Consider the following 26,600-nt stretch of genomic DNA (forward strand, 5'->3'; position numbering starts at 1 on the left):
TGCTTCAGCTATCCGTGGAATTGTATCTTCTGTGGTTATTAGGTTCCTAGCCTTATTGGTGAGTCGCGTTTTTATTAGCGTTACAGCTGTGTCTTCATGACCTTCTGCCAATTTTCCAAGTAGTTCTAATGCGTCTAAAAATGGTTGTAATTTCCCTGCGCTTCCATCGAACTCGTTGGGCAATATCTTGCTTGCGATATTCAAAAATTCATTGATTGTCAAAGCCATGTTTAATATTGTTATATCTTGTTTTATGTCACCTTTTTTCTCTTTTATTTCGTCGTTAATTATTTCTTCTTCTCCTTCCTCGTCGCTTTTTCCTTCTTCTATTTCCTCATCGCTTTGTTCCTCTTCAACTTCCTTGTCGATTGGTTGATGTATTGAACTTGGAACCACTGTTCTCACATTTACTGCTTGAAATGATCGTATAACTTTGTCTCTGATTTTTCCAAAATATTTGTTGCACGATTCCCTTTGTTTGTCCGAAAGTGCTTCCCAGTTTTTCCTAGTCAATTGCGTGAACTTGTTATAAGCTTTAATTAGCTGTGTCGTCACTTCTTCCTTTATGTCCTTAGATTTCGGAACTTTTTTCTTTAAGACTCTTCTGCTTTGCCTGTCTATTTCTTGTGCTATTTCCTCAACTATTTTGACAAAATCTTCCCAAGTAACTTTGTTGCTACTCATTTATACATAATTTTTTTTTCTTTTTTCCAGCTTCTGCACTTCTTAGCGAAAATATAAATTCGATAGTCTTACGGTGTATATAGATATGTAGTATATAGATATATAGTAAAAATATAGAGATAAAATAATACGTCAATATATGGTAAAAATATGTAAAAATTGTAGTAGTAATAAAAATTCAAAAATAAATAACGTTATATTAACCCTTGTAAATAAGTAGTTAGAATAATAATTTAAATGTATTATGCATATAGCGTATATTTGTTATATATCGTATATTTATTTTGATAGGTATATTTACGATAGCAAATATTAAAATCATAAAAAATTGCAAAAATGTACTAAAAATCAGTAGTCAAATAATAAATGAATAAAAGTCAGCAAGGATAAAGTATACGTTGATAAATATGTAAAAATCATATAAAATTGTATCATTGCGTCCTATAATAACTTAATATGAGGGTAAAAAAAATCTTTGTATATTGATAAATATTGGTAATAGAATAGAATAATTAAGTAAAAATAGGTAAACTTGAAACATATATTAATGTAATTAAGGTAGCACATAATGTTTATACTTTATACTTTATATTAATCAGGAAATACCATAAAAATAGCTAATATGGACTTACCACTTTTACGCGTCTTTGTTCGTATCACAAGTCCTCACTGCACGTTCCATAGCATTGTCCATTTTCCATTGTCCCACGATGTTCCATCTCCATACTATTCCATTTTCAGCTCCGCGTCGGCCTGATGTCTCCATCCATTTTACATACCACACTGTTGTCTAAGGTGGTCTAGGTGCCTGAACATTGACGTGTTTCTTCATACCTGTCCTGTTCACCAGTCCTGAGTTCTTCCCTGGTTCTGGATCGCCATATGACAGCCCTGGGCACTAAGGCTATCTTCTCCCGGTGAGGGTGGTTATCCCTTATCCGAGGGGTGGAATAATTGATACGCTTTTACTTGTTGAGTTGTTTTATTTACACTCGCATTAGCATAAGCTGGTAGCACCGCACCCCAAGAACATCTCGTGTAGAAAGAGACACTATCTTTAATGTGGAAATATTACGTCTGATCACCAAAAATAGAATGACGAATGTCTAATATAATAATATGAAATCCCTTGTTATAGTTTTGCTGTTTATATATTTAGAAATGCCTATTCAGCATCGACCATGAAAAGTGTTTATAATTGACTCTGCAATTATTAGTTGAATCGTGATCTAGGATAACAATATTTATATAATCGAATGAAGGTTGTAATATTGTTATGATGACATAAATAACTGAAAGTAATTATCGTAGATAATTACAGGGTGTTTTTAAGATATATCTACTGAGTACAGATGAATTCTTGTACACCCCCTATGTGGCGTAGAGAGCTGGACACAGATACAGGTTGTCCTGGAAAATAGTGCGTTCCTTTAAGGTATAGAGAGAATACACAATTTGGAACAAAAAAGTCCTATACCATTTTTTTCTAAAGTTAACCGTTTCCAAAAAAAAGTTAAAATTGTTTTCCATATACATACCTGTATTTTAATGTTTGGAAATTTTAATAAACTGGCAACATCGTACGCACTACGGAATAATAACAGATAATAAGATCTCGTTTGTGATTGTGATTTACAGTATTTAAAATAATCCAACCTAATAGTAGGTAATACTTATGTATTTACTATTTGTTTACTAAAATTATTTTCTTTTGAAATGTATTGAAATACCTATTGCATAATTTTAAACGAATTACACATCTTTTAACATAAAAACACATCTTTTAACTGAACTAGTATTATGTATTTAGTAAGGTTTAACTGTGTTGAATGCTGAGTATTGCTGAGGGCTTTAACTGAATTACATAGTTTTAATAGTTTACAGTGGAACTTAAATACACCAGATAATGTCTCAGAAATATTTATTTACTTGTGAACTGAAATAACTAAGTTGTACTTACTTGAAAATAATTATTATACCGAATAGATGTTTCAAGTAACCTTTCACAAACACCATTCATACGACGAGAAATACCGGCAAACATTTTGAAAGAAATTAATTATAGTATGCCTCTCCATTTAATGATTTTAGATTCTTTAAAACTATCTGTTTAGTATATATCTTATCTTCTATCTATTTACATGGGACTGTCTATGCTTAAATTTGTGTACCGCACATAGTTGTCAGATTTAAATTTGCATACCAAAATGTATTTTAACTTTTTGGTCAAACGGTTGCATTTAGAAAAAAATGTTATAAGAGTTTTTTGTTCTACATGGTGCCTTCTACCTATACCTTTAAGGAACGCACTATTTTCCGGGACACCCTGTATAAACAGATTAGAAGCTTTCGAAATGTGGCTTTATCGCCGTATCCTAAAGATACTAAAATAACTAGCCTAAAAATACCAGTTCCTCCAACTTATAATCGAGGATAAAATTGAAGGCAAGAGAGGAATGGCACGCAAGAAAATGTCCTGGCTCCGAAACATAAGGCAATGGACACGGATTAACGACATAAAATATCTGATACATATTGAAAGAAACAGAGAGTTAATGGAAAATGTGATCGCTAACATACATTAGTGGATTTGCATCTAAAGAAGAAGATAGATTTTAAAATAATTTGAAACCCGTGTTTTTCAGTTGTTTGATCCGATGTTTATTTCGCAAAATATTCGGATGCCCCGCGTCTTTTGATACTCCCTGTATAAGTAGTGTAGCATAAGTAAGGGAAATGCAAACATGCTTATGCTACACATTGTTATGATGTAAGAGAAAAAATGTGTTATGTTTTTAAATATTCTGTTTATCAATAGTTTCATTGTTAAATACATTAAATAAAACTGACTTACTTGATAGGTTTCTCAACTTCAGATTCGGAATTATCAGTGGCATCAGTAGGATTTCGTGAATCTGATAGCGTTCGTTTGTGACTGACATGTGGCACTTTAATTTCATCAGTGTCGGCTTTTTCCGATGTCCCTGTGGACGTCTGCTCCATTGTGCCTTCTGGTTGTCCTTGACTTTCGTGCTATCGATACAATTAGACAATTTATTATTCACGTCAGTTGCATCGTTGCGAGATGAATAAAAATAAATTAGTAAACATACAGATAACCGATATTGGTTATTAAATGGTGGTTTTAAAAAGATTGTTGAAAGTCGATAGATGATAATATTTTTTATGAAAGTATGATAGTTTTCAATGCGAGACTTATAATTAGCGATTTTTTAGCGGTGTAAACATTTTTAAAGATAAAACTACATAATTACATAAATATTATCATATCCTGTTTTTAGTCAAATCAGGAGTAAGCGTCAGTATCAGTAAACACATAGGCTAATAAAACTCGAGACGATGTGTAAACGAATTAGCTGAAGGAAGGTTTTATGAGGTACGTCCATAAATGTTTTCTAAAGCGCTCTCTACACTCTCGCGAAGTTCCTCGACGAAGTATTAGGGAAAGTTGTCCGAAGTGCATCTCTACCTCTACACACTCGTTCAACTTCGAGGAGCACATTCGGGCGGGGAGAAACTAACTTCGAGGAACACATTCGGGCGGGGAGAAACTAACTTCTAGTCCTTTGACTCGGTCGCAAAAACCGACACAGAATGGAAGTAGCCCGAGGCGAAGCGAAGTCGCATGAAGTACCTCTCTACACTCTCGTGCTCGCTGAACTTCGATCAACTTCGCGAGTAGTATAGTGGACGCTTAAATTATATTAGTGCAGTAGAAAAATGAAAATGAAAATTTTGGAATACAAAAATGTCCTGGAATGTTAGATATGTTACAGTCGCAGTCGCCCGAATAAACCTTGAACTTATATGTAGTAGAAAACTAGCAAATTGTCCAATAAGAAAAACACGATTTTATGGATTAAAATAATATTTATTATTCTTCCTGAACTTCAATACACTTATACCAGGAATCTACTGGTTTATGCATTCCGTCTCTGTACATCTTTTCGACGCATGAATTTTTTAGTGAAAATAGAAATAACAATTCGTACCGTAATACATTGATTTTGGCTTAAACCAAAACCAAAGCCTAATAAAACGCAGGTATGTGTCTTCTATCTAAAAAAATAGGTAAGCCTCGAGGTGCATGGAGATAATCTGGGAGACGTACAACTGCTTTCGTCTGCTTTAGAGAAGAAGTACAACTTTACACAACATTTAAAAAGCAATGTCAAAACACCAAAATGAAGGTAGCTGCAAGAAACAGCATTATAAGGAAGTTAACTGGAACTTCCTGGGAAGCAGACCCACACACCTTGAGGACAACAGCCCTGTATCTGTGTTATTCTACTGATGAATATGCCAGTCCTGTATGGTATAGATCCATCCATATAAGGCAAGTGGATATGTCCCTGATCGAAACAGGCATGATCATAACTGGATGCTTGCGATCAACACTAGATGCTGCTAATGCTAATCAAGAGAACCTAACTTTTACGAACAAGAACCACCCATTGAACCATTATGTCTCCGCCCAACGAAGACTCGATCATGCAAGAGTATTCAACATCTACTATTTCATTAGAGAGCATCAAAGATGCCAGAAATAATGCTTGGGAGGAGAAATCTATTCTTCTTCATGTACCATGGTCCTTTCAGAACTTTGGTTATTATCATACATATCTTAATTTTATTCACTGCCATCCTAAAAAGCATGCTTGTATCAACACAATACCAATCTCGCAAGTTCTTCAACCATGAGGTTCTTTTTCGTCCTGGACTGCGTCTGCCTGCTATTTTTCCTTGCATAATATTTGGCAGCAACCTATATTTGGGACCTCTCATTACATGTCCGAAATACTCAAGCTTTCTCTGCTTGATACTTTTTATAATCTCAGTAGTCTTGCTGAGACGTTCTAGTATTCTGGAGTTTCGAATCTTCTCCACCCAAGAAACTTTTAAAATTTCTCTATAGCACCACATTTCGAAAGCCTCAAGGCGATTTAGATCGATTTTATTCACAGTCCAGGACTCGACACCATAAAGTAAGACCGAGAACACGAAGCAGCAAAGTAGGCGGATCCTCATGCCAATTTTAGGTCTCTGTTACATAACACCTTGGGCATCCTTCTAAAAGCGGCTCTAGCCTGCTCTATCCTAGATCTAATTTCGCCGTGACTTTCTGCGTTACAATTTAATTGCTGTCCAAGGTAAACAATTTTATTAACTTGCTCAAGTTTGGTATTATGTATTTGGTACATTCCATGTCAAATCACTCAGGCAAAAACTTTTGGATCTCCGATTTTTCTGAAACTTGGTGCATAGCTTCTGCGGGACGTATAAATAAGATATTTAAGGTCAAAAAATCTTCTTCTTTTTTTCTCAAAATGTTATTTTATGCGATTTTACAGTGATTTGGTGTTTATTTAAACAAATTTGCATTTTCTATCGAAAAGTATCAATGGGATCAATAATATTTTAATAGAAGGGACTCAAAAATGTCATTATATTGCATTATAATAAGTTATTTTAATTCAAAACAAGTTTTTGATCAAATTTTATAGTGTAGAAAACGTTAAAATACGTTACATTTTCCTCTATTCCCAAAATACATCATACTCAATTTGGCTGAAAATTTGCATACAGATAGTCAAAAGACTTTAAGTGGTTAGAAGGATTTGAATTATATTACAATAACAAAAAAGTTACATGGAATAATATCAGACTCAAAAGTATATTAGTCCAGTCGGGATAGCATTTTTGACCTTGCATGCCGAACTGCCAAAAATTTTATTTTATTAATCTTTAGGGGAGTCAATAGTAGCCTAAATTTAAAATCGCGAATGAATTCCTCCGTTACGTTAGCCGCCATCTTGATTTTTAAATGAGAACCTGTTTTGCTCAATATCTCCGCCATTTTTAACTTTTCAACAAAAATGGTAGGAGCTGAAATTGTTCCAAATAAATCGTATTTACAATTATTACAATTTCATTGTAACAATTTTTATCGTGAGGTCGATATTTTCCGAGTTAATTGTACTTACAGTAGACGCCTATATGTTTGACTATGCTATTGCATGTAACTTTTTGAAGATATTCTTCTTTAGCGGCGAATCGATTGAGGGTAAAATTTGATTGATCCGCGCGCATGCGCACACCGACAGTATGGTATTAATCGTTATACGGGCTTTGATTGGGTGTTGAAATTTTGAAATGATCTGTCAATAATTGTTCAATATGGAGGTTATCGGTAAACAAAAATATTGTATAATATTAGTTTTTATTGATGTGTGGACAAAAATAAAATCAAATTTATATTTATAGAGACTTTTTAAATAGTTTTGAAAAGCCGCACTTACGTAATTCTCAATGTTTCAGTTGGAAATACCTAATAGTTTCAATACCTATCTATTTGGAAAAGTAAACAAAATAATGTAGTTACCTATTAGTAGGCAATGCAAACTTTCTACAAATCTTCATCTCATATATCGTTTTCTTACTTTATATTTTGTTGTATTTTATTTCGACAAAAATCAAACTAATAATTTTATTAAATTCATATAAATTTATGGTGTAAACGTTTAGTTTGTGTATATTCCCACATGAAGTATACGCGAATGTGGTGCAGTTTGAAATACCTTCAACTTTCGTACGGCGCGGTAGACGTGAAGTGGGTTCAAGCCCCAAGCAAGTTATTATTTTTTATTTTTTTTATAGATTTTATGATTGTAAGTATATTATTATATAATTTTTGAAGATATTCTTCTTTTTTGAAAGTGGTAGATAAGAAAGTTAGTTTGATTTTTAAATAAAATAAGTACAAATAACCTTTTAAGTATATTTACTTCGTTTAAATTACCCATTATATAATAGAAGAATATCTTCTTACGTGCGTACAAAGTACACACACATTCTTTTTTGGTATTGTAATATAATTCAAATCCTTCTAACCACTTAAAGTCCTATGTTTTGGCTATATGTGGGCAAATTTTAAGCCAAATCGATTATGATGTATTTTGGGAATGGGGGAAAATGTAAAAAACGGTATTTTAACGTTTTCTACACCATAAAATTTGATCAAAAACTTGTTTTGAATCAAAATAACTTGTTATAATGTCATATAATGACATTTTTAATGCCCTTCTATTAAAATATTATGTTTTCCATTGATACTTTACAATAAAAATTGCAAATTTGTTTAAATAAACACCAAATCACTGCAAAATCGCATAAAATAACATTTTGAGAAAAAAAAAGAAGAAGATTTTTTGACCTTAAAATCCTATTTTTACGTCCCGTAGAAGCTATATACCAATTTTCAGACAAATCTGAGATCCAAAATTTTTTTGATCCAAAATTGAGTGATTTGAGATGGAATCACCATTTACATATACATACAATATACACGGTTTTATATTCTGTTGTTTAGAGAAATCTATGCCTCTCTCAGAATGGATGACCCCATGGGAAAATATATCTCATGGCCACAATACCGCTGCACCACCTGGAGGTCCATGAATAGAATTAAATCGGGAGTAGCAAGATGCAGATCAAATCTCCGGAAGTGGGGATTCCCAACAGCGACGACCCGTTATGAATAAAGCGAAGAGATGATTAAGTCTGTATTATTCAGAAACCGGTTTACTAGCCGCAAAAACATTCCGATTTGCCACAAGTCGTTATATTTATCAAACGATATCGAAAAATGTAAACAAATACTACAAATACACAATATTGTAACAAAAGAGTAGTTTTGACCGACCCTCGTATAACAGCTGCCATCTCCACACAGACAGCACGATATCGATCTTTCTAGACAAGACGCGATGCAGCGGCGAGGAGGACGTGCAATTAACCAAATGTCTCGATCATAACTAGAGATGAACAGAACGTTCCAGAAATAACGGCTGGGGTATATAAGGAACAATTTTTGTAAATAGAGTTATTAGTCTGTAAAAATAAATTCGTTTGTACTGTTATATAAATAAAATCGTATATAAATACGAACCGCTGGTTTCATTGTAATTATAAGTTATTACAGTAAAAACCGCTACAATATTAATGGGTATAACACTGTAGTACTTACTTCTGAAAATGATTCAACTGAGTGTCTAACGGAAAGTTTGTCCTCTTCGTTGGCAGGAGGTACGTAGTCTTCGTCGTCACTAGTTAAACCTAATTCATTGCCATAAGATTGATGAACCTGACAACAAGAAAAATAAATTAAATTATCGCTGTGTTTAGGTACACGCTTGTGTACCTTGTACGCAAATCAAAAAGTTAGATAAACCCGAGCCAAACGTCATCAAGCCAGTGACGTCATTATTTAGCGTGCGCCGTGACTGCATTTTTGCTACACGCTAACTTGTTCTGAGAGTGTCAGACCTAACGAAGGGGAATTAGTTTTAGTTACAAAAAGTAACGAAAACAGTAAAGAGGAAATTGTTCCAGAAAATTCGCAAAAAATCGAAAGTGGCCGTGAAGAATCAGTTTTAGCTATGGAAAGCAAAAAAACGAAACAAGATGTTCATAGATACGTTTTTTGTAATCGCTATAAATTAATATAATTCTTTAGTTATAAGTGAAATATTAATACCGCCCAAAATTAAAATAAAAGTGGTGCTGATCAAACCGTTATTGGATTAAAGCGAAAACGAATTAAAGAATAATTTTCTCAGCTTCGATAATAATAATTATCTTACTTATAATAAAAAAATATGAAAAAAAATTTTTTAAGAAACGCTTTTCTTTAGTTACGCGTGACTAAAATTAAAAATATTGTAAAAAAATCAACCAAAAAGCAAAAAATAAAAAAAAATTGAAAAAATCTAACACATCCGTCAAAGAAAAGCGTGGCGCGTGTTCATCGAATAAACGGTTTTCGCCCCACGCTTTTTAACGAATGTGTTAGATTTTTTCAATTTTTTTGATTTTTTGCTTTTTAGTTGATTTTTTACAATATTTTTAATTTTAGTCACGCGTAACTAAAGAAAAGCGTTTCTTAAATTTTTTTTTTTATATTTTTTTTATTTTTTACTTTTTAGTCTTACACTTTTCAAACATTAAAATATATCGTCATGTTTATTAAAATATGTATAAAACATGTGATGTACTAACATGAAAAGTAGTCGGAATCGGCAAAAAATTTGAAACTTTATTGTTTATTGAAGAAGCATAACGTAAACAATTAACGTAAAAAGTGAAATTATGTATTGTTCATCTCATTAGCTATACAATCCGTAAAAGTTTCAAGATTTTACATTGTAAAAAACAAGAGAATTTAAGCGTTTTCCATTAAAATAGTTTTTTTTATTTAAACAATTAATAAACATGAAAAATTTTTTTTCTTGACTATTCGTGTATTGTTCCCGTGAATGTCTGCAAATTTTCATTCATTTGCATTGAAGAAAAGGCAGTCAAATTAACGTCTAAAAATTTGACGCAAACTATTGAACTAAATAAAAGCGTTTAAATATTAATGTTGTTCTGAAGCTATTTTTTGTGGCATTTTTGCAATTAACTATTTTTAATGGGAAATAAGCCACAATTTTACTAAAAAAATGATTTTATTAACGTCTCGACGTCCAAATCGGATGCCGTTGTCAAAATACAAAAAAAATATTATTATTAAACAAAATGTTGTTGCTTAGTAAAAGTTGCTTATAGTTTTGAGAGTAAATTAAAGTAAGACCTAATACTTACGATGTCGGGATAGTATCACGAGGTTTTTTTTCTGGTTTTCCCTCGTGATTTACTATGGAATCTCTAACACGAGAATTTTACTGTTTAATGTGGTTGTCTTTTTAAAGACAGATCACATGCTATGATTTTTTTTGTGACGGATATTCTTGAGTTGGGGTTGATTTCATGTAATCGAATGAACTATCTTTCAGTAAAGTCGTGCCAGGAACCAGGAACGCAACTCAACTAAATATTGGCAATATCATTTAAAAGGCTTCTACTTTATAATATATGTCTGAATTGCGGATATAAATGAGAGTCAGATTAAATAAATTATTAAAAGAATTTTTTACTAACCAACAACATTTTTGTTTAATATTAATATTTTTTGTATTTTGACAACGGCATCCGATTTGGACGTCGAAACGTTAATAAAATCATTTTTTTTAATAAAATTGTGGCTTATTTTCCATTAAAAATAGTTAAAATTATTTTAACTGTAATTTGAACATGTAATGTTAACTAAATGTATATTTTGCTAACCTAAATATTTATTCACCATCTGCAAGAAAATCCAGGCTTTCGAAATGTGGCTTTATCGCAAAATCTTGAAGATATCTTATACCGACCACGTTACTAATCAGGGTGTTTTACTAAGAATGCAAAAAAGAAAAAGAGCTGTTAACCTCAATAAAAACATCCAAAATCGAATACCTCAGTCACATCATGAGGATCAGCGAAAGATATGGACTGCTGCTACTAATCTTGCAACAAAAAGTATAAGGAAAAGAGGACCAGGAAGGCAAAGGATTTCCTGGCTGAAAAATCTACGTACGTGGTTCAACACAACAACCACGAATCTTTTTAGAACAGCCGTGTGCAAAGTACAGATTGCCATGATGATCGCCAACATCCGTAACGGATAGGCACTGCAAGAAGACGAATATTTATTTTTATATACACATTGATTTATTACAATTAAGTTTGAGACATTTCAATAGTTCTGCTTCCCTTCCCATAATCACAAAATATTTGTCTATCAAACAAACACTAAGCACACCAAAAAATTGGAAAATTAGCGTGTACCAAAAATACAGTCACAGCGCACGCTAAATAATGACGTCACTGGCTTGATGACGTTTCTTTCACGTGTACAGTCGGAAAAATGAAAGAATACCCATGAACGATCACATAAATCACATATTATTCAGATTATTAATAATCATCTCTCTCGTTTGTTATTTATGAAAAAAACAACAAATGCAAAATATGTGATTGATGTGATCGTTCATGGGTATTCTTTCATTTTTCCGACTGTATCTAACTATTTGCGTACAAGTTAGCGTGTACATAGACACATCATTAAATTATACTTGTTTTACTCCAATGTATTGTGACATGATTATGTCACCCGACTGTTTTCAGCTCTTGGCCTATTTATTATTTGATTTATTTGTTTGTGAATCTTTTAAAAGGGGGACCTTTTTAACAGGTATACATCTCGATATTTCTTTTTCATTCTAGAAAATGCTTATTTGATATTTATGTAAATAACCCTTCGATTATTATTCCAGAATAAGATAAATTCTTCCGTAATAATCTTTCTTATTCTGGAACATTGTAATAATGTAAGTATAAATAGGGGTTTTTGGAATTAGTTAAGTCAGTTGTGAATTTAAAACCGTCGGTGTACTTTTAAATTTGTAATTAGATAAATTAGTAGATTTGGTGTAATAAATAAATTAAATATCGTAGTTTATAAAATAAAAGATATAAATTCAGTGTTTTTCATTTGTTTAGTTGTAAGTTATTAAAAATAAATAAAGTCAACTAAAATTAAACATTAGTGCCTAAAAGATCATAGAAAAGTCAAGTCAGTTTTGTAACAGTATCAAATATATACAAAATCATAGATTTTTTATTCGCCTCACCAGGTGGCAGATAGGGGAGTATTTCCTAGATATGGGTGATATCTGGGAAATGAAATATCCGGGATGGGTCAAAACTAGAACGCATGCAGCGACTTATCCACAAATGACCGTTGCAAACATTGTCGATCCAGAATGGGCGGCTAAATGCAAACTCACCAAAACGCAAGTCAAACGCAGTGTTTTAACTGCCAAAAACCTCCCAATGGCGAATTTTAAAACAAATTACACACCTCGAAAGAGGTCAACCCTTGAGTATTCTGGGGGAGGTAAAAAATCCCTGTGTTTTGCTAAGAATGCAAAAAGAAAAAGAGCTGTTAACCACAATAAAAACGGCCAAAATGAGAAAACAGAATGGTTTAGGACTAAGTAAGTAGCAAAAGTTACGCAATACCGCTGAGAGAATGGTATTATAAATAGATGATTATGCATTAACTTTCAATATAAATAATATAATAAAATGCACCTACTTCAATATTTTTCAACGCTAGGCGATAGTATGACTTTTTCCGAAAACGAAATAGGGCAAAAACAAACTCCAAAAACAACATATTCTTTAAATGTAAACAAACTAACAAACACAACACTTTTTAGCGTGTGTGAAACAATGGAGGTTTTTGAATGAACACTGAATTAAAAATATAAAAAGAGATAAAAAATAATTACACAGTTATACTTTTTGTTAAATAATGACTTTGATAAACGGAACTTATAACATGTGGAAAATTACCTAAACATTTGAAATTTACTATTCTCAGGAAACAAAATGGCAATAAACTTTTAAGTATACTAATTTATTAGGAGTTTTTTGACATGAAATACGCATGTCGGAAAAAAAGGTGAATCCTAAAAACATTGACTATTTTAATTTCATACTGAAAAAACTATATTAATTTCAAAAACTGTCAAAAACATCTACAAAAACAATAAAATGGAAGTCAGAATAGATGGGTAACTCATTGAACTAACTTACTGAACTGAAACTGGTAAAGAAGTACTTTTCTCCTTTGGTGCTGATCAAAACTGCATTGAGAATAACGAGTGCCGTCATTTTACAGTCAGATTAGTTTCCCAGCCCAAATATTATCGTAAAAGCAGAGGTAGTTTTGTGTAACGTATAATCGACCTTGTTGCACAATCTCTTGTATCTGTAGTAGAGCTTCACGATCCGATACAATATAGATACTTTTTTTAAGTTTTGAGTATTGTATTGGTTATGCCAATGAAGTATCGTATCGAGTATCGATATCGGCAATACTTTCTTATAAAAGTATCGTGTTGATATTGATTTCGATACGATATCGATACAATACTCGATAAAATATCGACATAAAAAGAATTATACATCTGAGCTGTGTAGGCTCTTTGTGCCCACTTTTGCATGCTTAGCAAATGGACATTATTCTAAAAATATTTACTATCTGAAACTATCGGAAACTAATCTGACTGTAAAATGACGGCACTCGTTATTCTCAATGCAGTTTTGATCAGCACCAAAGGAGAAAAGTACTTCTTTACCAGTTTCAGTTCAGTAAGTTAGTTCAATGAGTTACCCATCTATTCTGACTTCCATTTTATTGTTTTTGTAGATGTTTTTGACAGTTTTTGAAATTAATATAGTTTTTTCAGTATGAAATTAAAATAGTCAATGTTTTTAGGATTCACTTTTTTCTCGGACATGCGTATTTCATGTCAAAAAACTCCTAATAAATTAGTATACTTAAAAGTTTATTGCCATTTTGTTTCCTGAGAATAGTAAATTTCAAATGTTTAGGTAATTTTCCACATGTTATAAGTTCCGTTTATCAAAGTCATTATTTAACAAAAAGTATAACTGTGTAATTATTTTTTATCTCTTTTTATATTTTTAATTCAGTGTTCATTCAAAAACCTCCATTGTTTCACACACGCTAAAAAGTGTTGTGTTTGTTAGTTTGTTTACATTTAAAGAATATGTTGTTTTTGGAGTTTGTTTTTGCCCTATTTCGTTTTCGGAAAAAGTCATACTATCGCCTAGCGTTGAAAAATATTGAAGTAGGTGCATTTTATTGTATTATTTATATTGAAAGTTAATGCATAATCATCTATTTATAATACCATTCTCTCAGCGGTATTGCGTAACTTTTGCTACTTACTTAGTCCTAAACCATTCTGTTTTCTCATTTTGGCCGTTTTTATTGTGGTTAACAGCTCTTTTTCTTTTTGCATTCTTAGCAAAACACAGGGATTTTTTACCTCCCCCAGAATACTCAAGGGTTGACCTCTTTCGAGGTGTGTAATTTGTTTTAAAATTCGCCATTGGGAGGTTTTTGGCAGTTAAAACACTGCGTTTGACTTGAGTTTTGGTGAGTTTGCATTTAGCCGCCCATTCTGGATCGACAATGTTTGCAACGGTCATTTGTGGATAAGTCGCTGCATGCGTTCTAGTTTTGACCCATCCCGGATATTTCATTTCCCAGATATCACCCATATCTAGGAAATACTCCCCTATCTGCCACCTGGTGAGGCGAATAAAAAATCTATGATTTTGTATATATTTGATACTGTTACAAAACTGACTTGACTTTTCTATGATCTTTTAGGCACTAATGTTTAATTTTAGTTGACTTTTCTTATAACTTATAGATTTTTATAAAAATTCAATATGGATGAATGCTTCTTTGAAAGTCGACTAATACTTACTATTAATTCTGTATTGTTTAGAAACTGCTTTTGAAAAGATAGGGAAATCGCGGAGATTCGGAATAAATCACAATTCAATATTTTTGTTGAAAATTATTTTTGCGTCATCATCACTAACTTCCATAATATTGCCACAAATGCCACATGATATAAACAGTCTAATCACACAGTCATTTACTCAATCTCAAGAGTTTCAAGTTCAGGCACTTAAGTGTAAAATATTACAACAGCTGATGCTTGGGTTGCAGATCACTTATAGTTTTATATACATAAACAATTACTTCTGATCTAAATATTCCACAAAATATAATCCAAACAACGGTGGCGTTTTTTTTTTTTTTTTTCGATATCGATATTTTCATTTTCAATAATATCGAGGCAAGCGTATCGACAATACAAGAGACAATGAGTATCGTATCGACATTAATATTGCTAAGGTATGTATTGTATCGCTATCGTATTGGTTTTCGATACGATATCAATACAATATCGATATTTTTATCGAATATCGTGAAACTCTAGTAGGGAGGGCGAGTCAAGTCCCACGGCACTTAGGCTACAATTGACCCTTTGTGCATCCTCCCAGGGAGCTGTCATCCTTGGCTCATTGTCCATCCTGCCATTTCCAGGAAGGTGGACAAATCACCAGGAGACATCTTCTCTATATCGGCAGGTATAGGCTAGGGCTCGCCGAATGCATACTCTCGTATTGACGATGACTCCGGACATTAACATAGGACATGCTCGACAGTTTCGTCATCTCGTTCACACTTCTTGCACAGAGGTGTGTCCACTAGACCCAGTGTATGGAGGTGTTTGCTTAGTTGACAATGGTCAATTAAAAAACCAACTATCAAGCGTAGGTTTTCCTGGTCGTTCTCAAGTACGGTGGTATTCTATGCGCCAAAACAAAGGAAAATGAAATCAGGAAGCATGTGAAATATAATCGCGTCATATGAAACAAGCGACAATAGTTGTCATGGTATTTTTAAACATTGTTTATTCTAACAAACTTTCAAAAAGATTCGAAATGGTGCTTACAACGCAAGAAAAAATATTTATTATTGAGTATTATTTCCGGTCATACGGGAATGGACGATCAAATGGACCTAGTTTGTTAATGGTTGCCAATCAATTTCGGGAAGAGTTTCAGAAGCCTGCACCGACTAATAAGGACTTGTTAAGAGTCGTTGCAAAATTTCGACGAACAGGAAACGTTCTAACTCGACGCAAAAGCTGTACTGGTCGTCCAGGTACCGTGACAACAAATGCAAATCAAGGAAGGCTATTTCAACAGGTGTTAGAATCACCAAAAAGAAGTATGCGTAGAACATCTCTAACAATGAATTTGAGTGAAATGTCTACCCGAAGAATGTTTAAGATTGGTGGTTTTCCCTATAAAATACAGATTGGGCAACACTTGACAAGACAAGAAATCAAGAGTTGTTTATGAACAACTCCTATTTTTTCTAATGTTTGGTTTACAGACGAATGTCACATCCATCTGAATGGATTTATCAACCGACAGACAAATCGTTTTCTTGGTTTTGAACGACCAGACATCATCGTAGAGAAACCTCTTCATAGTGACCGTGTAAAGATTTGGTGCGCAGTGTCAGGTAATGGATTATTGGGCCCTTACTTCGTGGAAGACGAGCGTAGAAGACCCGTTACACTAAATCAAGTGTGATATAGAGAACAAATTTTGACACCATTTTTATTGATCTCAGACAATTCTGTCGTGCCAGAAACATACAGTTGAATACCCAATGGTTCCAACAGGATGTGGCTACTTGTCATACCACGAGAGCATCCTTAGATCTGATTCGAGAAAATTTGGAAGACCGCGTAATTTCCCGTAACACGAATTTTCCTTACCCTTCTCATTCACCTGATCTAACAACTCTTGATGCTTACGTATGGGGTATGTTGAAACAAGCCGTTTTTACAGAAAACCCACCGGCAACTATTGATGAACTCCGTGAAAAAATTTTGACCTTTTTCAGAAGAATGAAGCAGCCTATTTTTAATAACATGCTGAGCAATCTTGTTAAGCGTTATGAGTATTGCTTGGAACGCAATCTCGAGCACTTTAAACACATTTTGTATAGAAGCAAAACTTAAAATTCGCATTATTTGAAATGCTGTTATATATTTAATTTTTCATGTTTAATAAAGCTTTAGTTTTTCAGTGTCGTTTGTTTTGGCGCATACTGTACTTTTCTGATGCTGGCTTCACAAGGCTACTTAGTGTTACCTTGGCAAGTCTACATCCTGGCCCTTCTTCCCATATTTTCACGGTTTGCGTATGGGAGTGAAATTTGGCAATTTCCGCGATTGTTGTAGTTGACCAGCCAAAAAGATCACCAGGCCCTAAGAGTCTTAGGCTTGCTGCCTTCCTGGCTAGATGGTCAGCAATGCGGTTGCCTTTAGGTCCATTGTGTCCTTTGACCCACGTCAGGATGATGTTACCACCCGAAGCTTGGGCTAGTGACTCATGACACTCCATTACTAACCCTGATGTGACACGTGGTCTATTCAGGGTTTGTAGCGCTTGTCTGTTGTCTGTGCAGATTATTTTTCGGCTGATCTCTTTTGCGGCTATGGAGATACCAGAGCTGGTTCAGTCTGGCTACGCTGGTATTTTTGCCCATATCCCATTTTATTTGAGGTTCAGTGATCTGGAGTATTTTGGTGGTATAGACAAAATCTTTAAAATATACACTTTAAAATATAAATGAGGAGTGAATCGGATCGACCGATGGATGAGTAATACTGTGAGAAATATAGTCTCACAACTCAGTTAACGTCATTGCTTAATCATTACCGAAAGACGTAAAAACACTAGAAAACCAGACACATATAAATTCTTAATATTATAAAACATACCCATTGCAACATCTCTTGAGGGAGCATAGGTTGGTTCATAAGCGCAATCTGCCATACACGAAACAACATCAAATAGGTCTTCTCTCTCGAAACGAAACTAGCAAAGAAGTACTTCTCTCCTTTGGTACTGATCAAAGCTGCATTTGGAATCACTAGAGCTGTCTTTTCCTTTGTTATAGCCGCTACGTCCTTCCATTTTATAGTCAGATTAGAGGTAGTTTTGTGTAGTTTAATCGACCTTATTGCAGAATCTCTTGTATCTGTAGAGTAGGAAAGCCGAGTCAAGTCCCACAGCACTAAGGCCACAATTGACCCATTGTGCATCCACTCAAAGAACTGTCGTCCTTAGCTCATTGTCCATCCTGCCATTTCCAGGAAGTCGGACAAATCACCAGGGGACAACTTCCCTATGTCGATAGGTGTAGGCCAGGGCTCGCCGAACGCATACTCTCGTATTGACGATAACTTCAGACACCCAGGACATGCTCGATAGTTGCGTCTCGTTCACACTTCCTGCACGGAGGTGTGTCCACTAGCCCCAGTGTGCGGCGTAAGTTTTTCCTGGTCATTCTCAAGTACTTTTCTGATACTGACTTCACAAGGTTCCTTAGTGTTACCTTGGCAAGTCTACATCCTGGCCCTTCTTCCCATATTTTCACGGTTTGCGTATGGGAGTGATATTTGGCAATTTCCGCGATTGTGTTGTAGTTGACCAGCCAAAAAGATCACCAGACCCTAACGGTCTTAGCCTTCCTCGCTAGCTGGTCAGCAATGCGGTTGCCTTTATTTCCATTGTATCCTTTAACCCACCTCACGATTATGTTGTTTCCATCCGAAGCTTGGGCTACTGACTCATGACACCCAATTTACTAACCTTGATGTGACACGTGATCCATTCAGGGTTAGTAACACTTGTCTGCTGTCTGTGCAGATTATAGTTTTACCAGCTATACTCTCTCGACTGATCTCTTTTGCGGCTATGGAGATACCAGCTAGTTCAGTCTGACTACGCTGGTATTTTTGCCCGTACCCCATTTTATTTAAGGTTTAGTGATCTGGAGTATCTTTGAAAGTGCGTCGCTCGCCTAATATAGTTAGCAGCTTCATTGTGAGTAGTTTAGTGGATACTTGGTTAGATTAAAATTAACGCCAAGATTTTTTAAAATGTAGTAGTATAGACAAAATCTTTAAAATATACACTTTAAAGCATAAATGAGGAGTGTTGAAAATCCCATAAAATTGATTTGGTTGTTTAAATATTTCGAAATCATATCCCTTCTTTACCCTTGTCGACGCCTGTGTTGTTCCTTGCTAGCATGTTATCGAAATTCACGTGTGTCGCGAAGAAGACGCTTACAACTTGAGATCCAAAAATTCTTCCCCTATGATATAAGGAATGAGATGCCTTCAGAACTCGAATGTGTACACACGCGAAACAGTGTTGACTTCGTCGTTGTGCTTTGATTGTAAGTTTTTACCTTATATTTGTTATTACCTATATCTCCTTTGTTTCGTTTTTGAAATATTTACCAACCAATTTAATATGAATTTATGTATAATATTATTGTATTGCGCTTATGGAGAAATTCCACTTGTCTCTCAATATTAGCTATCAGAAGGGATAAAAATTAATTTAGCAGGTGTTGTAATTAGTGTTTATTGCTCGTTTTTTGATTTTATTAATTGTCTCGTACAGTACCTGCTATTAGTAAACATACAAGGAGTGAGGATCGACCGATGGATGAGTAATACTGCTTAATCACTACCAAAAGACGTAAAAACACTAGAAAACCAGACGCATATAAATTGTTAATTATATTATTATAGAACATACCCATTGCCACATCTCTTGAGGGAGCATAGGTTGATCCATAAGCGCATTCTGCCATACCCGAAACAACATCAAATAGGTCTTCTCTCTCGAAACGAAACTGGTAAAGAAGTACTTCTCTCCTTTGGTGCTGATCAAAACTGCATTTGGAATCACTAGAGCTGTCTTTTCCTTTGTTATAGCCGCTACGTCCTTCCATTTTATAGTCAGATTAGTTTCCCAGCCGAAAATATTAGCGTAAAAGCAGAGATAGTTTTGTGTAACGTACAATCGACCTTGTTGCAGAATCTCTTTTTGCAAAGCGCAAGAATAGTCTGAAAATAACAAAAATAATATATAATTACCTGATAGTTGTAAATTCATTGGTGTAGAACAGGTTCACGGTACGTTTAGAAATATATCATTTATGTCAATCAAAATAAAACACCTGTGTACGAAATCTTATCATCACATGTGAATAGATAAACGATAAAGAGGATACCTGCTATTGAAATGTAGTAACGTTGGAATCAATTAAATTATCATCTTGCCCACATTAACTTTGAATAAAAGTAAACAATGTTAATCAAAGATAAATTGTGAAGGATCTAATCTCAAGCCCAAATGCAGGCGTAAAATTAAAATCGTTAGATAGAAAAATAGATAGATAATATGTTTATTGACGATATTAATATAGTAAAAACTACATGTTATCTTACAATAGAAATAAAATCATAATTTTTAGATGCACACAAAAGTAATAGAGAGATATAATACAGTAACACAAAGTAGCTAAGAAATAATACAATATTACATAATAAATGTAAACAAAAAACAATAAAAATAAAGTACATTAATACTAAGGTATAATAAAGAATATTTTTCATAAAAACGGCCACACTAGGTGAACAATATCCAAAACACCAAATAATAGTAGCAGAGTTTATTGATGAGACTTACACTATGGATGTTGACCCGGGGTACTTTGAGTCGAGACTTAATTGCTGAGCGTTGAAGACAATCACTCGCGTTAATGAATTAATAATAATTGAATTTCTAGACAAGAGATCTTAGTTTTATATAAGTTTAAATTGGGTCAATGTAAACACGGGCCCCGCGTGATTTTGTGTATCTAATTAAGGTAAATTGTTTATCTTATGTCAGCAACTTTTGGCTGATGTCCAAATTATATTATTGTTAATTGACCAAATGTGTATGTAATTTAATTAATTACGTGTGTGTGTTTAATAACAAATAAATGCATTCGATCTACTGGGTGATAAAATGATACTGTCCAATTTCGGATATGAATACTGAATATTTGATATTGGACACTAGGCTCTTAAAATAGCTCAGTCAGAAATATGTGTAATGTTTATGCCCTGCAGCCACTTTCTTAAGTTGACAACCGTCGAATAATATAAACACATAAGCGCAAATAACAATAGTATTTACGTTTAGTAAATAGATTAAACATCAAGGCAGTATAAAATATGGACTACAAATGAACGTTAAGGCCATCGGTACATAATTCGCAAATATTTTACGGCTATCCCTACTTTTTCCATCTTTACACGGCAAATTACGTGTAGTAAAAGTCTCACTGGTATGGATATGTAAACTTTACTTGACAATGTCATCATTAACTTTAAAGATGGCTTTTGAATGTTCTTAGATAACTGTTACTTGTATAATTAATTGCCTTAATTATTAATTCAGTTAATTAATATGATTATTTCATTCATAGGAGATTCTGACCAATAGAAAGCTACAGAAATAAAAATTAAACTGATAATTTTTGATAATTTCCCATCGTCAAGTATATTACGTCAGATGCCCTTCGTTGCTATGAAAAAATACATTCAGTGACATTAATGACAATTAATGTTTTAGAAATTATAAAAGTGATGACTTTCAACCGTCAAATTAATATTTATATCAACTGTTTGTTTAATTGTACTAATTTGTACTTACATAAATAAATTACAATAAAATTTTGGTTGGAACAGTTTTATTCATGAAATAATCGCAACAACTTGCACTCGATCTCTAAAATTAATATAGAATTTTAGAGCTCTTGTGCAATTACTACTGATAATTTTTTCACTAACTATGTATTCAGTGATTGTAATAATTAATCTACTGTACAACAAAAACTAATAATCAATCGAGAAAAGAGGAGAAGTTATAAAGTGATTTTTTAATAATATATTGTTACTTAAAATAATAATAATAATTCGAAAAAAATGAATCCCATTTGAATAGCATTGGAGCAGCCATCCCCTTAAGAAAACCAAGTTCATGATTATTTCTAAGCAATATACAATAGGAAGGCGAGATATCGAGGTAAACAAGTAGAAAGAGAGTAGAAAGAACAACTTCCCTCCCTAACTGCAAATGTCTGGAAATACAATGACCAAGGTAGAGAAATCAGGACACACATTGAAATTGCAAGACAAGCATTTATAAAAATGAAAAAAAAAATTGTTAATCAAGACCTTCCTCTGGAGCTGAGGATAGAAGCCTTAATATGCTACGTGTTCTCGACTTTGTTGTATGAAATGGAAAGCTGGACACTAAAAGTGGATAATATAAAGAAGTTGGAAGCATTTGAGATGTGGTGCTATAGAAGGACTTACAAATTCAGAAGTGTTAAGAAGGCTGCAAAAGGATTGCGAGGTCAGAAAGAACATTAACACAAGAAAGCTGGAATATTTAGGCCACATTGCCAGAGGTGCGAAATATGCATTATTAAGGATCATAATGCAAGGTAAAATTAAGAGTATAAGATCCATAGGAAGACAAAGAATTTCCTGTCTGAGAATCCTAAGAGAGTGGTACAGTTGCAGCTCGGCAGATCTTTTCAGAGCAGTCGCCAATAAGATACAGATAGCTGTGATGATAGCCAACCTCCGATAGGAGAAGGAAGTATAAGAAGAAGAAGAAAAAAACAACTAGGAATGTTAATGATACCTCTCAATTTTTAATTAGTCTGGTTAAATGTATAAATAATCAAACACCCCCATTTTATACCATTCCTAGTTTTAGAGGGATGCCCGAGACGGCGCACGACGTTAATTTATAGTTTTATTAATGAAAAAACCCGCAGTTTGTGGTAAGTTTAAATTATTCTTCTATTTATTTAAATAAATTCTCTGCCTTTTTGCCGGTAAGAAGAAATCCGAGGGTAACGCACCCTTGTTTTTGTAGACTTCTCAATGCCGACCACTATTTTCTTACCATAAGATCAAGATAAGAATAAGATTGTTCGGTGATCCGAAAATTCTTTTGCTCTTTTAGAACTCGCAATGAAAGAATATACGTAAATTAAAAGGGGCACGTGAAAAATATACAAGATCGTTTCCAAAAAACAGAGCTTATAAAAAATCATAGAAAAATATACTATACGCTTCACATACATATAGTGGATCAGCAAGCTACGAGAAAAATGAAGCGTTTCATCAGTAAAATGGTCTCAGACAGTGAAGATGAGTATTTGTTTGAAAAAAGTGGGCTAAAATTGTTAAGTGTTTGTGATGTTAGAAGTAGTGCTGCTTAAAAGACGAACGTCATAGGTTAGGTAAACAATCGCCACTTACTCGGTTAATTAAGCATCCAAATCGATTTTTTCAAGACACAAGGATGGAATATATAATACATACAGTACATTTCGCCAAGCAGCCTATTGAGTCTGACAACCACTTTCACATGAAGCGCCAAGTCGGCTGAAGCAGCGCTTCCAAGAAATATGTAGTTGTGGATTAACAAGGGGGTGAGTCAAGAGTCAAGATTCAGGTCGATGCATGTCGAATTTAAACTTATGGCTGATTTAATGAAGGGATCACTCATAAGAAGTAAAATGTAGAATAGAGAAGGCTAGGAGGGCATTCAACAACATGGCCAAACTCTTTAAAAGCCACAAACTTAATATGGAGATAAAAGTAAGGCACCTACGATGTTCTATCTTCCCAATATTATACTACGGAGTTGAATATTGGATACTCACTGAAGCGACGGAGAAATAACTTGAAACATTCGAGATGTGGCTATACAGGTGGAATCCTAAGAATAACATGGACAGACAAGATAGCCAACGAAACGAAAAATACGAAGAATAGGGAAAGCAAGAGAAGTGATGTATATGATTAAAAGGAGAAAGTTAGAATATATTGGACACATAACGAGAAACGGCACTAAATACAGATTACTGAAAATAATCCTTCAAGCAAAGTATTCGGAAAGCGAGGAATTGGGAGAAGAATATCATGGTTAAAAAACCCGAGAAAAAGGTTTTCCACAACAACTAATATTTCCGATTCACTCTCTGTTCTTCTTGCTATTCAAACTACAGATTTTCCCAATAACAATTCAAATATTTATATCCTACTAATTAAGAAAATCCTTTTTGAAATTCATAAAAATAAAAGAAGAGTGAACTTTTTATGGGTTAAGGCTCATATAGCACTAACGCATAATGAATATGTTGATAGTTTGGCTAAAAAAGCTATTGAGTATGGAACTTCAAATAATCGTAAGTTTTGCATATCTGATTTAGTTAACACTATTAAGCATCGAGTTTAAAAACAGTGGAGTCAATCATGGCGAGATCTTTGTAAACAATCCAAATCTCAGTATTCACTGATTCAACCTTCTGTTCCAAATATATATTGGTTTAAAAATTATGTAGTACCTCGAAGATATATTTATAACAACATTAATCAGAATGAAGTTTGGACATGCATGTTTCCCTCTACATCTAGCAAGAATTAAAGTTTTTGATTCAAGTCTTTGTACTGAATGTCAGAAGGTGGGTGATTTGAATCACACTTTCTTTGAGTGCACAAAATACAATCGAAAATTTAATAAAATGTTTTTCCACCTTTCAATATATCCTATATATTGTCTCTGAACAGCAAAAATATATAATATGAGATTGTTTAATGAAATTTATCTGTGAAACTAAAATTAATCTCTAAATTTATTAATCCTGATAATTTGATATATTATGTACATATGAAAAAAGAAGAAGAAGAAGATGTATAATGGAAAAATGTGGTGAGCAACTTGGATAGTCCATAGCGGCCAGCTGCAGGGGGGCTGTGGAAGAGTTTGCTATGGAACTCTAAGGACCTCATTGCCTTCTTTATGTATGAATAGAGATCAAAAAAGTTGTGACTGGCTAATTGACACCCAAGTCTATGCCAAAAAAAAAACAACCAATATATTTAAAGCATCAGTTAATAATATAATTAGAGCTAGAATGATCGCCAATATTCGAAAAGAATAGGCACCAAAAGAAGAAGAATGAAGCGCAGCTAAACTCCACAGTCCATTATGTTTTTACACTTATGGTCAGTATACACTAAACGATTTATCGTAGCAGTGTGACTACGCATTTCGTTTGTGCAGTTTATCGATCGTCCATACGTCTACAAAATTTGCATCAATCATCAGTTCTCTGCAGAAGCTCAACATGTCATCCGCCCTAGAAGACGACGACGCGCTTGCGGTAGCCTATCTTATTGCAGTCATGATAATCTCTACTTTTCTTATTCCACAAGCAAACTTCATTTCTATGTATAGCATTGAATAAACTCTTCCAATTTCTTACGAATTCCGCTAAAATCTTCTTGTGACATGTTTTGACATGCGTGGATGTGTCCGCCTACAGCAATACTTGTAAACGAACTGAATTATTGGCCTTAGCCCAACTTTTGTCTACACACCACTAGATACCTCACCTTAAGGTAAAACCGAATTCAGTGATAAACTCCGCCCACTTACACCACTTTGCCCCTTAAGTCTAAGTACTAACTGGCTGGACGGTGGCGACATTTATTGAAATTTTTGCCAAGATTGAAAAATAAATTTGAGTTGCTTGGCTGGCGTAATTTACAACGATATAAGGGTAGTATTCAGCATTTTCACATATAATTTTAAGGCGATTGTAATCTCTATTTTGGAATTCCGATTTTACTTCAGATAAAATGCTAAAAATTGATTAATAAAAATAGTGAAGAGGTTTCTTAAAAATTATTTAATTATTAATACACTACAAAAAAACAATAAAATAGAAAATACATAATAAAATTAGCAGTGATAATTCACATGAATTATTTTTTGCAATTTGTAAAAGAAATGAATTTCCAGAACTAATGCGAAATAAAATATTTGAAGTTGATATACATAATTTCTTTCCAGATCTAACCCATTCACTCAAGGTCATATATTGCAAAACCTCCGAATTTTAAAGAATCCATTGGATTGCCATGCAATTTGGTATACACATATCTTGATAAAATGACAGGAAATTTCCAACACATAAATAGTTGACGGTCATCTGCCTAAGAACAATAGGTACAAGCTGATAAACGGACAGGATTAGAAAGTTTAAAACATCACTAATTAGATCATATTTCAAAACAAAGTAAATAAGTATATTTGAATGTGAATTCTTTTCAAACTAAGATTGTAAAATTAAAATTTTAGGAAAAAAAGATATTTATTATTTCTTTTTCTCAAGAAGTACTTTCATTATTGACAATATCGAAACATTTTATTATTAAAAGTCGAGAACAATTCTAGAGTGCTATGTATTAAGAGTATAAGTCAAAAATGAAAATTTTTATTAGGACTTTTCAAAGTCTTTTTTACCACTGATGAAATAACTATTACAACTAAATATGAAAATGGTGACGAAATATGATTAGTAAATTAGTAATTAACTATTTTACTTTCTACTTTGGTAATACCTTATTAATTATATAATTCAAAATATAGAAGAATCCCGAAAAATCTTTTTTATGACTTATACTCTTAGTACATAGCGCCATCTAGTTGTTGATACGTCTTTCGGTTACCACGAGGTGAGCTATCTAGTGGGTGGTTTATAATCAATGACACCACCAACACTACGATAAAACTGTGCAACCGCGATCGACAACGATTTATCCAATAAATGTTGT

General features: G+C 33.5%; 1 protein-coding gene across 7 annotated transcripts in view; it reads right to left on the reverse strand.

Annotated features, from left to right (window-relative positions):
• The window catches only part of LOC114335572 (protein Aster-B), a 184,857-nt gene that overhangs the window by 65,508 nt on the left and 92,749 nt on the right, over window positions 1-26,600 (reverse strand). For all 7 annotated transcript variants that reach the window (XR_007698519.1, XR_007698515.1, XR_007698516.1 and 4 more), the window contains 3 exons: window positions 19,660-19,970; window positions 8,732-8,848; window positions 3,539-3,717 (listed from right to left, as the gene is read on the reverse strand). Coding sequence is in view for 2 of the 7 variants with exons in the window: in XM_028285821.2 (XP_028141622.1) it covers window positions 3,539-3,717; window positions 8,732-8,848; window positions 19,660-19,970 (607 nt within the window). In the remaining 5 variants the exon portion in view is untranslated. The remainder of the gene's footprint in view (window positions 1-3,538; window positions 3,718-8,731; window positions 8,849-19,659; window positions 19,971-26,600) is intronic.

The sequence above is a fragment of the Diabrotica virgifera genome, chromosome 6 (genome assembly GCF_917563875.1).
Source record: "Diabrotica virgifera virgifera chromosome 6, PGI_DIABVI_V3a".
In the NCBI taxonomy this organism is placed as follows: domain Eukaryota; kingdom Metazoa; phylum Arthropoda; class Insecta; order Coleoptera; family Chrysomelidae; genus Diabrotica; species Diabrotica virgifera.